Source organism: Bubalus bubalis, chromosome 18 (assembly GCF_019923935.1).
Source record: "Bubalus bubalis isolate 160015118507 breed Murrah chromosome 18, NDDB_SH_1, whole genome shotgun sequence".
NCBI lineage: Eukaryota > Metazoa > Chordata > Mammalia > Artiodactyla > Bovidae > Bubalus > Bubalus bubalis.
In genome coordinates, this window is record NC_059174.1 from 54,086,548 (window position 1) to 54,100,544 (window position 13,997).

General features: G+C 56.0%; 1 protein-coding gene across 1 annotated transcript in view; it reads left to right on the forward strand.

The window, feature by feature from the left end:
• Nucleotides 1-13,994, forward strand: part of BICRA (BRD4 interacting chromatin remodeling complex associated protein) — a gene marked incomplete at its 3' end in the record, with an annotated part of 73,487 nt that extends 59,493 nt beyond the window's left edge. The window contains 9 exon segments of the mRNA XM_044930795.2: nucleotides 154-330; nucleotides 8,596-9,240; nucleotides 9,411-9,591; nucleotides 9,901-10,010; nucleotides 11,081-11,142; nucleotides 12,221-12,369; nucleotides 12,480-12,574; nucleotides 12,776-12,878; nucleotides 13,364-13,994. Of these exon segments, the coding sequence (XP_044786730.2) occupies nucleotides 154-330; nucleotides 8,596-9,240; nucleotides 9,411-9,591; nucleotides 9,901-10,010; nucleotides 11,081-11,142; nucleotides 12,221-12,369; nucleotides 12,480-12,574; nucleotides 12,776-12,878; nucleotides 13,364-13,994 (2,153 nt within the window).
• Between the last annotated feature and the right edge of the window lie 3 nt (nucleotides 13,995-13,997).

Here is a 13,997-nt window from a genome sequence, read left to right on the forward strand (position 1 = left end):
CAATCCCCTGACTTCGGCGTCTAGCCTCTGGGTGTCCTCTAACTGGTTCCCACCACCCCCTTCTCCGGAGCACCGTGGGGTCAGGGAGTTGGGATGTAGAGGCCTCGGGTCTGTGGGGGTGGCCTCTGACCCTCTGTGGGCTGCCCGTTGCAGGAGAGGAGCCAGCAGCCCCTCTCCACAGAGGGCCCCCACCTCTCCGTGCCCGCCTCGGTCATAGTCAGCGCCCCGCCTCCCGCCCAAGACCCAGCCCCGACCACCCCTGTCGCCAAAGGAGCTGGCCTTGGCCCTCAGGCCCCCGACAGCCAGGCCTCCCCGGCGCCGGCCCCCCAGGTAGACGAACCCCAGCAGCCTCTGTCCCAGCGCAGACCAGCCCTGCCCCTCGCCCCTCCTCCCCACCCTCTCCACGCGCTCTCTGGCTGCCCTGCCTGCCTCTCTGTCTCGCTGGCTTGGGAAGCGGTGCTCTCCTTGGCTCCCCAGATGCTTCCTGAGGGTCTCCTGATGGCCGTGGATGCTTGAGACCACACTCTAGTCAGGGACACATAGTTAGGTCCTAGAATGATCATTTTCCTGTCTGGATAAGTATCTCACATTTCAAGGAAGACACCAAGAGGTCTAGATCCGAGCCTGGCTTTCCCTCCCCAAGGGGGTTTCTTCCACTCCTTTCCTACGAAGGGGCAAACAAAAAGACAACAGGGTTCTTTTCCTTCCATTTTTACGAAAATGAAAGCAATACTCTACATGCATTCTGCACCTTTTATCATTTAGAGGTTCATCTTGGAGACTGTACTCCATTCTTTTACATGATTGCATAGTACTCCATTGTGTGGGGGTGCCCTTTATGTAACCAGATATTGTTGTCAGGAATTTAGGTCACTTTTGGTCTTTAGCTGTCGGATGAGCAAGGCTGCAAAGTACAACTCTGTACATATGTCTCTTTGTTGGATTAATTCTAAAAGGACATCGCTAGGTCTGAGAGCATATGCATTTATAATTGTGACAGATACTGCCAAACTGCTCCCTGTAGAGTATAAATTGGTTTAATGGATTATCTGTGGTTGATCAGTATATGATCTCTGGTTGTTTGCCCCCACCCTCAAGTGATACTGAATTTGGCCACTTGGGTAAGTGAAAAACAGTATCTTGTTCTGTTTTAATTTGTATTTCTTTTACTGTAAATGAGGCTGGGCAGGTTTTTATAGATTCAGAGTTATTTGTGTTTTCTGTGGAATTATCTGTTCATACACTTGGCCATTTTCCAATTTGAGTTGCTGGTCATTTTCTTGTTGGTTTGTAGAAACTCTTTACCTATGAGAGAAATAGACTTTGTCTCATTTGAGTCATTAGCACATCAGCATATGAGAGGTTAGGATGGGCCCCTTTTATTCTGGAGGGACAGATGTTGCACTTGTTCAAAAAGGATCCATGGGTAGGTAGATTAGGACAGGCAGAAAGAGGAGGAAATAAGATGAGCGAGGGCCAGGCAGGCAGAACATCAGCTGGACTTTGCCCGTCAATAGCCATGATTTCACTCTCAGGCTCTGCTACTCACCGTGTGACTGGAAGCAACCAGCTTCTTCATTCCATCAATTGTTGTTTAGGGAAAAGAGAGCGCTAAGTATGTGCCAGGCCTTGTGCTAACCCTGGGCAAGTCCCTGTAACTGCTGAACCTCAGTTTCCTCATCTGGAAGATGGGGATAGTAGTTTCTTTATATGTCTACTAGGACAAGTAACTGAGTTGCTATGTGCTTTGCACAGAGTAAGCAGTCCAAAAATATTTGCTATTGTTATTATTACTTGGGGACTTCCTAGGTGGCTCAGTGGTAAAGAACCTGCCTGCCACTGCAGGAGAGGCGAGTTCGATCCCTAGGTCAGGAAGAGCCTCTGAAGAAGGAAATGGCAACCAACTCCAAAACCAATTCTTGTCTGGGAAATCCCGTGGATAGAGAGGAACCTTGGCAGGCTTCGGTCCATGGGGATCACAAAAGAGTTGGACGTGGCTTAGCGACTCAACAACAAATGATTGTTTTAGCTGTTGTGTTTGTGGCATCAAGTGTGGGTCAGTCCAGAGGGACAGGGGGCCAAGATTTCCTCTGGTCATCTCTATACAGGAAGGAAGGGCAGGGGCTAGGGGCCACCTGGACTGTGAGAGACTCAGGTTGAAAGCACTGTTTCTAGGGTGGTCAGACGTGGGCCTGGGTCCCTGGGGCAAGGGCAGTCCCCTCTCCGAGCCTTCCATCCTCAGCTGGAGCTTGGGGCTGGTAGGAGCCCTTCTGAGTGCTGTGGTTGAGAGCGGGGCAAGGCACGTATGTGATCTACCACTTCAGTGCCACACGCCCGCAGGTGCTTGTCTGGACTCGCGCCTCGGGTGACCAACAGTACCAAGATGGAGCCTCCCCCAGGCCCCTTAACCTCCCTGGGCCTCAACTTCCTGACCTGACAAGTGGGTATGAGGGCAATGGCTGTTGGGAGGAATAAAGGAATTAGTGTATGTGACGTGCTTCAACAGGACCGACACGTCGAAAGTCCAGGAGCGTGAGAGAGAAGCCCGGCGAGTTTTCCCTGAAGGGCCAGTAGTAACGTTTTGGGCTTTGCGAGACTGCCACTGTAGCCTAGAAATGGCTCTGGATAAATGAATGAGCGTGGGTGCGCTCCCATAAAGCCTTACTTATGCACACTGAAATCTGAATCTCCTATCAGTGTCCCGAGTCAAAGAATATTCTTCTTCTGACTTCTTTTCAACCATTTAAAAGCATAAAAACTATTCTTAGCTTGCGGGCTGTCCAAAATGGTCGGGCCAAGCGGGCGGCAGGCCACATTTGGCTTCTGGGCCTTAGTCTGCCAGACCTTTTGAGATCTTTATTTTATTATTATATAGATGTGCAAGACTTCACTTATTCAGTCCCCTATTGGTGAACACTTAAGGTATCCAGTCCCATGGAATCGCTAACGAACATTCCCATACATCTTCTCATACCGGGCTTTGCACGTGCATGAGAATGCCCACAGGGTGAATGTCTAGAAATAGAATTGCTGCATCAGAGGGTATCCAGTCGGCCCTCCAAATCTGCAGATTCTGATCTGCTGGATTCAACCACCAGTGGATGGAAAATATTCGGAGAAAAATATTCCAGAAAGTTCCAAAAAGCACCATGTGAATATGCAGACAACTACTTCCATAGCATTGAATTGTGCGTGTGTGCATGCATGCTAAGTCGCGTCAGTCGTGTCTGACTCTTTGCGACCCCATAGACTGTAGCCCGCCAGGCTCTTCTGTCCATGGGATTCTTCAGGCAAGAATACTGGAGTAGGTAGCCATGCCCTCCTCCAGGGGATCTTCCCAACCCAGGGACTGAATGCACGTCACTTATGTTTCTGGCATGGGCAGGTGGGTTCTTTACCACTAGCGCCATTTATTAGGTATCGTAGGTAATCTGCTGCTGCTGCTAAGTCGCTTCAGTCGTGTCCAACTCTGTGCGACCCCATAGATGGCAGCCCACCAGGCTCCCCCGTCCCTGGGATTCTCCAGGCAAGAACACTGGAGTGGGTTGCCATTTCCTTCTCCAATGCATGAAAGTGAAAAGTGAAAGTGAAGTCGCTCAGTCGTGTCCGACTCTTCACGACCCCATGGACTGCAGCCTACCAGTCTCCTCCATCCATGAGATTTTCCAGGCAAGAGTACTGGAGTGGGTTGCCATTGCCTTCTCCATCGTAGGTAATCTAGAGGTGATTTGAAGTACATGGAAGGTTGTGTGTAGGTTATATGCAAATACTGCACCATTGGTATAAAGGACTTGAGCATCCTTGGATTTTGGTATCTGATGGGGTGAGCCCCTGTGGATGTGGAGGGTTGACAGAACACACTGCCCAAGCACGTTATGGACCAATCCAGCTGCTTCTTCATGAGGTTCCTGCTGGTAAAGGCCTCTGTCAGCTTCCTCAACCCCAGATCAGCGACCCGCTCATTGCCTGCCAAGTGGGAAAATGCATGCCCCCCCACTCCTGTGCTTCTCTCAAATTCTGCTTGACTCGAACATCTTCCCATCTCCCCACAGGCAGTTGGAATCTCTCAGTAAACAGTCCACTCATGTGGGAGCTTTAAAAAAAAAAAAATGTAATTATAAAAATAATTTCATGCTTCTCTAGAGGATTTAAAAAATACAGAAAAGAACTAAGAAGAAAAACAAATCACCCAAAATACCAGCATGCAGAAGCTGCTGGCAGCATTTTTGGTATGAAGTCTTCTTTAAGCCTTGCTTTTCTTCTTCTCATCCATTTCAAACATTTGTCCCTTTTGACATTAGGTAGTATATTCCCATGGTTCAATCATGAAAAAGCTTTTTTTGTTTGTTTTTTAATCTTTTTTTCTTTTTATCTGTGGTGTATGGGATCTTAGTTCCCTGACCAGGGATTGAACCTGCGCCCCTGCAGTGGAAGCCCAGAGTCTTAACCACTGGACAGCCAGGGAAGTTCCAAAAAGGATTTTTAAGGTATGGGGGGAAGTATCCCACCCCATGCCTGCATTCCCAACCCCTCCCCATAGCCTCAGCACTTAACTTTTTTGTATTTTCTTCCAGCTCTGTGCATATACAACCTTGTGCAAATATAGGTTAACATTTCTCTCTACCCAGCAGGTAGCACATCATCCATGTACTTGGGTAGCCCGTGGGGCGTTTCCTTGGTGCTTTTGTTACAGTGGAGAAGTATTCCTTTGTGTAGATGGAGCTGGATGAACTTTCATCCTCGGACATGCTGTCCTGATGCACTTAGACCATGTCTAGGCTTTGGTCCTTCACACGGAGCTGCAGTAAACATCCGTCATCTCGTGTACGTGTATCTCTGGTCACTTCCCAGAAGCCTGTTTGCTGGATTAAAGCACAGGTGCGCTTAGAATTTGCACAGCAGCTGCTGAATTGCATTCCTCTGAGGCTGTAGCAAATGGTGCCGGTTTAGACTCCCACAGGCAATGTGCAAGTGCCTTTATGAGACATATGACTTATCTGTAATGTGTGCCTGAACTTGGCTCCATAGGGCACCTTTGATCTGCATCTCTCTTATTACAAGGGAAGTTGAGCATCTCTTGACCTATTTAAGCCTTTTGTGTTTCTTTTTCTACCCTGTGTCTGATCATATCCTTTGCCCCCATTTTTCTCACTGCTTGTTATTCTTAGTGATTTCCAGAGGCTCTTTTTATATGAGAGAGATGAGCTTTGTCTAGGCTATGTTGTTGGTCAGTCACTAACTCATGTCTGACTCTTTGCGACCCCATGGACTGCAGCACGCCAGACTTCCCTGTCCTTCACCGTCTCCTAGAGCTTGCTCAAACACATGTCTGTCGAGTCAGTGATGCCACCCACCATCTCCCCCTCTGTCGTCCCCTTCTCCTGCCTTTAATCTTTCCCAGCGTCAGGGTCTTTTCTAATGAATGGGTTCTTCAGATTAGGTGGCCTAAGTATTGGAGTTTCAGCTTCAGGATCAGTCCTTCCAATGAATATTCAGGGGTGATTTCCTTTAGGATTGACCAGTTTGATCTCCTTGCTGTCCAAGGGACTCTCACTGTTTCCCCCAGTATGTCATTTGCTTCTTGATTTGGTGTGGGGGGAGTGTGTGAGTATTTGTCCCTGTATTTTTATTGAGGATGAGAATTTTTAAAAATATTTTTCAATTTTTGGGTTATTTTAAAGCTTTTCATTTTTAGTTAGTTTCAAACATATAGCAAAGTTGTAAGACTAGAATGTGGGAATAATACTCATGTGAATTCTTTACTCTAACCAGATGTTTTAGTTATCTGTTGCTGTGTAACAGATTATCTTTCTTCCAAAACTGAGCAGCTTGAAACAACAAACATTAACTTACCTCACATGATTTCTAAGGATCAGGAATCTGGAAGCAGATTAACTGGGAGGTTCTGGTTTGTGATCTTTTGGGAGATTATAGTCAAGGTATCAGCCAGGGCTGAGTCATCTGAAGGCTTGACCAGGCTGGACAGTCTGCTTCCAAGATGCTGCACTCGTGGGACTTCCCTGGTGGCCCAGTGGTTAAGGCTCTGTGTTTCTGCTGCAAAGGGTAAGAGTTTGATCCCTGGTCAGGGAACTAAGATTCCGCATACCGCACTGCGTAGCCAGAATAACAACAAAGACGGTGCATTGGTAGGGCTGCTGGTGGGAGAGGGCCTAGGTAGAGAGAAACTGAGGCCTCCCGGAAGGGCAGCTCACAGGATCCACAGTCGGCTTCCCCTCAGCACATAATCGACTAGAAAAAGAGCAAGGGAGCTGCCCAGGAGAGAAGCCAGTCTTTTTTATAACCTAATCTTGGAAGTGACATGTGATCACTTCCGCTGAGTTCCTATGGCTGCTGAGTTCCTATGGCTGCGGAGACCAACCCTGGTACAGTGTGGGAGGAGCCTGAAAACAGGGAGGCGGGGATTGCTGGGGGCCACCCCTGATTGGAGCCTGAAAACGAGGAGGCGGGGATTGCTGGGGGCCACCCCTGATTGGAGCCTGAAAACAGGGAGGCAGGGATCACTGGGGACCACCCCAGATTTAACCACTGTAAATATTTGGCCACGTTAGCTTTAGCCACGGCCCTCGCAACATGTATCCCTTTTTATTTTCCTGAATCATTTGCGAGTCAATTGCAGACATCACGCTTCTGCACCCCCTTCATATTTTGATCTGATTATTTCTGTCTTTGAGAATAAGAGCATCCTCTCACTCAACCACCGCAGTCATCAGATCCAGTGCATCTAGCGTTGCGACAATACTGTTATCAAATTCACTGTCCATAATGCCGTGCAGCCAGCCGTCTAGCAATCGTGTCGTGGATCGCTGTCCTTCTCTCACTCAGCATCTGGTCTGTGTTGCCACTTCACCGTGCCCTCTGAAGCCTGTGCTTAGGAGGGGAGAGTGCCAAGCGGGACAGCTCCCTTGGTCCTCACTGTCAGCTCCTCGCCTGCGGCTCCCACCAGCTTTCTTCTCTGGTTTTCTCTGTTGTAAATAGTCTCACAGTGGCCAGCCCTGTGAGCAAGAGCCTGAATGTTCCTGATCACGAATTCCTGCAGGTGAGATTACCAGGTCCACTCGAGGCTCTTCTGTTTTGTTTGTTTCATTTAATATCTATTTATTTATTTCCAAACTTTAAACTTTTTATTTTGTCTTGGAGTATAGCCAATTAACAATTTACTGATGGTTTCAGGTGAGCAGCCATACATGTACATGCATCTATTCTCCCCTAAAATCCCCTCCCATCTAGACTGCCACATATCATTGAGCAGAGTTCCCTGTGTTCTACAGTAGGTCCTTGGTGATTATCTGTTTTGAATATAGCAGTGTGTACATGACCTTCCAAAACTCCCTAACTATCCCCTTCCCCCTGCCCACCCCCCCACCAGGAAACAGTAGGTTAGGTTTTTACGCCTATGGGTCTCTTTCTGTGTTGTTAAGTTCATTTGTATCATTTGGACTGGTCATTTTGGTTCCCTGGCCTCAGTGTCTGATCTGTGAAGTGGGTCGGATATGATCACAGCTCTCAGGACCATGGAGAGAGCCCACGAGTGGGTACACGTTCCCAGCCGCAAGCGCTGGGTCAGTGGGCGCTGTCGGTTGGGTGGATTCTGTGACCCAGAGCAGAGAGGTGCCAGTTCAGTGTTGGGTGCCCAGCTGTTGCCCGTGGTTCAATAGCAGCTGCTGAGGTTTGAGCTTCCTGGAGAGGTGACCTTTAGGGGGAGAAGGATGCCCTGACTGAGGTGTGTTTTAGGTGAGGTCACTGTGTACGTGTTACAGACTAGTGCTTAGATTGCATATGCAAGCCTGATACACACACACACACACACACGCACACACACACACTCTCACACCCATAGGTTCCCACGACCCCCAGGTAGCCATGCAGCCACGACCCCACAGGTACAGGTCATGGACACTTAGAAGGGGACTCGTAACTCATGTGCTGGCATCCAGGGGGACTCGACCCTGACCTTGACCCTTGGTTTCCATCCTCATCCCCTGCTCCCCCATCCCCAGCGTGCCCTCCTCAACCATCGGCCCCCACCCCCACCCCCAGTTCGCAGCAGCCGCAGTCTCCCTGCTGGTGTCTGTTCTCTTGGGTCAGCTGGACCGTCGGGCCTGGCACCCTCCCCACCCCCCCCCGCACTTGCTGCTGTGCTCTGCTCCCTGGTCCCCTCTGCCTACCCGCCGCAGGCAGCTCGTGTGGTGCTCCCGCCGCCACTGCTTCCTCCGCTGCTGCCCCCAAAGCCTGCAGAGCTCGCCTTCCTCTCGGGGGGAGGGGGGTCTGGGGGGCAGGGGCGGAGATCAGAAGGCAGAGGTACGGAGTTGGGGGGGCAGATGGTGGGTCGAGAAGGGATAGGTTGAGGGAATGAGGTAGGTGGGCAGGTCGGGGGTGGGGGGCAGGTGCAAGGTGGGGGACGGAGGTGGAGTGGTGAGAAGGATGGCGGGGGCGGGGATCAGGACAAGGGGTGGCCAAGAAGGGGGGCGGGGCTTCCGGGCGGGAGCGCCGGGGTCCCCAGCGTCTTGGGGCCAGGGGAGCCAAGGTTGGTTCTGACCCCCCGCCCCCTCCCCTCTCCCTCCCTCCCCTGCCCAGATCCCCGCGGCGGCTCCGCTGAAGGGCCCCGGCCCCTCCTCTTCCCCATCACTACCTCACCAGGCCCCCCTGGGGGACAGCCCCCACCTGCCGTCCCCTCACCCGGCCCGGCCCCCGTCCCGCCCCCCATCCCGTCCCCACTCCCGCCCGCCTTCCCAGCCGCAGAGCTTGTCCCGTCCCCCCTCAGAGCCTGCCCTGCACCCCTGCCCTCCTCCCCAGGCCCCCCCTACCCTGCCTGGCATCTTTGTCATCCAGAACCAGCTGGGCGGCACCCCCTCTGCAAGCACCCCGGCCCCCACCGCCCCAGGCCCACCCCAGCCCCCACTGCGACCCCCGTCCCAGCCCCTGGAGGGGCCACTGGCCCCCGCCCCCCACCTCCCTCCGGCCTCCACCTCCACTGTCGGGGTCGCCTCCGCCTCCTCCTCCGAGACGTCCTCCCGGCTGCCAGCCCCCACGCCGCCCGACTTCCAGCTGCAGTACCCACCCAGCCAGGGGCCCCACAAGTCCCCCACGCCCCCTCCGACCCTCCACCTGGTCCCCGAGCCCGCAGCGCCCCCCCCACCGCCTCCTCGGACCTTCCAGATGGTGACCACCCCCTTCCCGGCGCTGCCCCAGCCGAAGGCTCTTCTCGAGAGATTTCACCAGGTAATTGGAGGCAGGGGCCAGCCCACCACCCACGCCGCACCCCCGCCCTTCCCTGCCGATCCAGTTCCCTCCCGCTTTCTGGCTTTCTCTTCACCCCCAATCCTGGTTCCTGGCTGCCCCTGCTCCTAGCGTGTGTCCCCCCGCCCCAAACCACCTGTCCCCCTCCTCAGGTGCCGTCTGGGATCATTCTCCAGAGCAAGGCCGTGGGGGCCCCTGCCGCCCCACAGTCCTCCGCCAGCCTGGGACCCCTCGCCAGCCCCACTGCCTCCGTGCTGGTCAGTGGGCAGGCTCCATCCGGGACTCCCACCACCCCCAGCCATGCCCCCACCCCAGCACCCATGGCCACCACAGGTAGGGGAGAGGGAGCCCGCAACGGAGCCAAGGGTTGGGGGGGGGGCCGAAGCAGGTGGGTGGGAGTGACAGGGAGGACATGTGGCCCAGAACTGTGGGCACCGGAGCCCAAGGGTCACCCAGATCTCCAGGGACAGGGACGGTGGAGGGGGGCGGGCTGTACTCCCCAGATCCCCTCCAGGGGCACTCACTTTGGGGCCGCCATGGCCCCCGAGGCCCAAGAACCAGAGCAGTATGGGGTGCAGGGTCTCTGGGGGGGCCTTTGTGCCCGTGACCCCTGAGCCCTGTCTGCCCGCACCCCCACCCCAGGCCTGCCTCCTCTGCTTCCTGCCGAGAGCAAAGCCTTTGCCAGCAACCTCCCAACCCTGACCGTGGCCAAGGCCGCCCCTTCCGGGCCAGGGAAGTCCTCCGGGCTGCAGGTAAGGGGCACCCAGAGTGGCGGGCTAGGGCCCAGGCCAGGTCGCTGGGGAACTGGGATGGGGCTGGAAGGGAAGGGGAGGCCGGCCGGCAGGCAGGCAGGGAGGTAGAGATGGGTAGAGACACATCCAGGTCAGGGGTAAGACACCCGCCCAGTCCAGGCGGGGGCATGTGGGAAACCAAGACAGCTGGACAGAGATCCACCCCCAAACACCGAAACGACAGAATGAGGATGGGAGAGATGGCCTGAGAGAGACCCCAGGCGGTCAGTGGGGGCATGAGCAGGTGAGAGATGGAGGCTGCAGGAGGAGGGACTGTGTTGGCTCAGGACAGGCAGCAGGGAGACCCTAAAAGGAAGGACAGGGCAGGGTGGCCAGCGAGACAGAGTCAGAGATGGCAGAGGGACTGCCTTGGCGGTTAAGACTCCGCACTTCCAGTACAGGGGACACGGGTTCAATCCCTGGTTGGGGAACTAAGATCCCACATGCCTTGTGTTGCAGCCAGAGAAAAAAGAGAAGGTGGTGATGAGGGGGAGGGGAGGGTGTGATCAAGAGGAGACCTAGGATGGTGGTACCCAGGCCAGAGGGGCATAGGCAGGGAGGGTGGATGAGACTGAAGCAGAGACAAGATTCGAGAGAGCCTGAAAGGGAAGAATAGGCAGGACAAGGGAAGTCAAGGTAGAGATTTAGGCAGGGGTGGGAGGAAAGAGGCTGTGCCCATCAGGTGCTGGACAATGAGGGGGGATTTGTGGGCCTTTTGATGGGCAGGGAGGGAGGTACCAGGTGGAAGCTGAGAGACCCAAGCCTGAGAAGGGGCTGGAGGAGGCGACCCAGGTGGATGCCTGGGGCATGAGCCTGCCTGTAACCTTCTCCTTGCTGTGTCCCCCCAGCCCTGGATCCAGCCCCAGTCTTCCCCGCAGGTTGAGTGTGCTGCAGCTAGGACCAGGACCCCATCTCGGGTGACATCAGCCTTTCCCATCTTTGTCCCAGGCTGGGGCGTAGAGAGGCTCAGGTGCCAAGGGAACGCTCCTCTGTCACGAAACCCCCCTCACTGGCTTCTCTCTCCCCCACAGTATGAGAGCAAGTTGGGCAGCCTGAAGAAACCCCCCGCGCTTCAGCCCAGCAAAGAAGCCTGGTGAGCTCCGTGTGTGCCTCCTCGCGCGGCGCAGTCCCCCGCTGTGGGTTCGGGAAGTGCCACAGATCCCTCCCCCTCCCCCTCTAGGGAGAGGGGTGGGAATAGTAGTGATATAGTATTATATATTATAGTAGTGATGAGGATTCCCTGTGGCTGTGTTAGCAGCGTTCGTGGGGCAGCTAGGCTGCTGGCTTCAAGCGGGCGGGGGTGGATATTTGGTGTGGCTTGGTCACCGCAGTACCCTGAGCGCCTCGGGCCCAGCTGGCAGGCAGTGTCTCCTGTCTGGGGATTGGGGGGTGCGTGTTCAGGTGGACGCAGGGATGCCTGGGGGCCAGGGTGAATGGATGGATGGACGCTACCCAGGCAGGTGCGTGGCTGGACGGATGGCTGTTTGGGTGGGTGGGCGGGTACGTGTTGGATGCTGCGTTCTGTCCCTCTGCCCTGCCCTCCGTCCACTGAGAGTGTTGGTCAGATCCTCATCGGGTGCCCAGTCCTATGCTGGACTCTGGAAACACTGGACAGACCAGGTCCCGCATCCACCGTGTGTGAGGGCTGCTGGCCTTCAGCACTGGGTACAGACGAGGAAGCATGTCTGGTGGGAGAGACAGCCATACATAGTAGGCGATAGTCTACTGCCCAGTGAGAAAGCAGATCTTACCAACCAACCACGCAAGGGCCCAACCTCCCTGCCGGCCTCCCCAAGCCTGCTGCTGGGTTCCAGGTAGAGCGGGGACATGCTGACCCCAAGTGGCAGGAGATGGTATTGCATGGAAGGTGAGTCGCACGCTCAGGCATCTAACTCCCAGCGCTGCCTCTAGCTGCTTTGGATCAGTGACTTCATCTTCGCAGGCCTCAGTTTCCTCATCTGTAAAATGGGCATAAGGATAGCACTTCCTGCCATTGGTTGTCCCCAGAGATACAGTGAGGCAGGCCAGGCACACGTTCACACATATTTCTGCAGCGTTCCTTCCCTCCTCGTTGTCTGCCTTGTGGCCTGGGGGCTCAGGGTCCGGTTCTGCTGTCTCCGGGCCTCACCACGAGTTGTCTGTGTGTGTGGTCCTTCCCCCGACCCTCCCAGCTTCCTGGAGCATTTGCACAAACATCAGGGCTCCGTCCTGCACCCTGACTGCAAGACGGCCTTCCCCTCCTTCGAGGATGCCCTGCACCGCCTCCTGCCCTATCATGTCTACCAGGGTGCCCTCCCCTCTCCCAACGACTACCACAAAGGTGAGGCCTCCCCTGGGTGTGGAGGCGGGTGGTGAGGACCAAACGGTGCAGGCGCCCTTGACTGTGGGTCCTTCCCCAACATCTGGGTCTCTGGACCTCTTCCTCCGCAGTGGACGAGGAGTTCGAGACGGTCTCCACGCAGCTGCTGAAACGCACCCAGGCCATGCTCAATAAATACCGCCTCCTGCTGCTGGAGGAGTCCCGGGTAGGGTAGCCTGTCACCTTTCTCCCTGGGGGACCCTGCCTTCCCCCACCCCCACCCCGCCGCCGCAAGGAGGGAGGGAGGGAGGATCACAAGAAGGACAGTTGGGAATCTGTTCCCATCCATCCTTGGCGATCGTGTCCCCTCCTCCACCTCGCTTCTTCACTGGCTCATCTAATCGCCTCTCCCCCTCCCTGCCCCCAGAGGGTGAGCCCCTCCGCGGAGATGGTAATGATCGACCGAATGTTCATTCAAGAGGAAAAGACCACACTGGCCTTGGACAAGCAGCTGGCCAAGGAGAAGCCAGGTAGGTGAGAGCGGAGGGAGCCGGGTCCCGGCCGCCTCCGCAGGGTGCGGCGCTTTCCCTCACTCTGCCACTGGGCGGCGCCCGAGCCCAGCCTGAAAGCCGTGAGAGTGGACCTCCGCTTCCTGCTCATCCCATCATCCTGTGTCCATTTCGCCCCCTCCATCCTGGCCCTGGAAGGAGGGAATGTTCTGCCAACCCCGGGGGCACAGAAAAGCGGGAGAGCAGAGCCAGGACTGGGGTGAAGCCAGCAGAAGTTGGTGGGCTGCAGAAGTTAGGTGGTATCCTCTGTCCGGTGCCGAGGGCTGCTGGCATATTATGGGGACTTGGAACTTGGGGAAAGGGTCTTGCCTAGCAGTGTCCTCGTGAGTGAAGGGCTTAGCGGGCCCGGCAGATGGTCAGTACTCAGTGGACACCGGCTCCTTTCAGCTCTGTAGGGGCCTCCTGCCTTGGCTAACCCCCAGGGTTTTCTTGGCCCCCTTCTACAGATGAGTACGTGTCTTCCTCCCGCACTCTCGGCCTCCCCGTCGCCGCTTCTTCCGAGGGACACCGGCTGCCCGGCCACGGCCCGTCTCCGTCCTCAGCGTCTGGGGCCCCAGCCCAGCCCCCTCTGCACCTGCCCACCAAGCTGGTGATCCGGCACGGCGGCGTGGGCGGCTCCCCCTCCGTGACCTGGGCGCGGGCCTCCTCGTCCTCCCTGTCTTCGTCCTCCTCGTCCTCCGCCGCCTCCTCCCTGGACGCCGACGAGGACGGCCCCATGCCCTCCCGCAACCGGCCGCCCATCAAGACCTACGAGGCCCGGAGCCGCATCGGGCTCAAGCTCAAGATCAAACAGGAAGCCGGGCTCAGCAAGGTCGTCCACAACACGGCTTTGGACCCGGTGCACCAAACGCCGCCGCCGCCCCCCACCTCCCTCAAGGCGGCCGAGCCCCCGCCCCGGCCCCCGCCGCCGCCCCCCGCCCCTGGCCAGATGAACGGTACGGTGGACCACCCGCCACCGCCGCCGCCGGCTGCTGACCGCAAGCCCCCGCAGCCGGTCCCGCACTGCCCCCGTCTACCCCTCCGCAAGACCTACCGTGAGAACGTGGAGGCCCCAGGTGTCGGGGTGACCGAGGGGGCGCC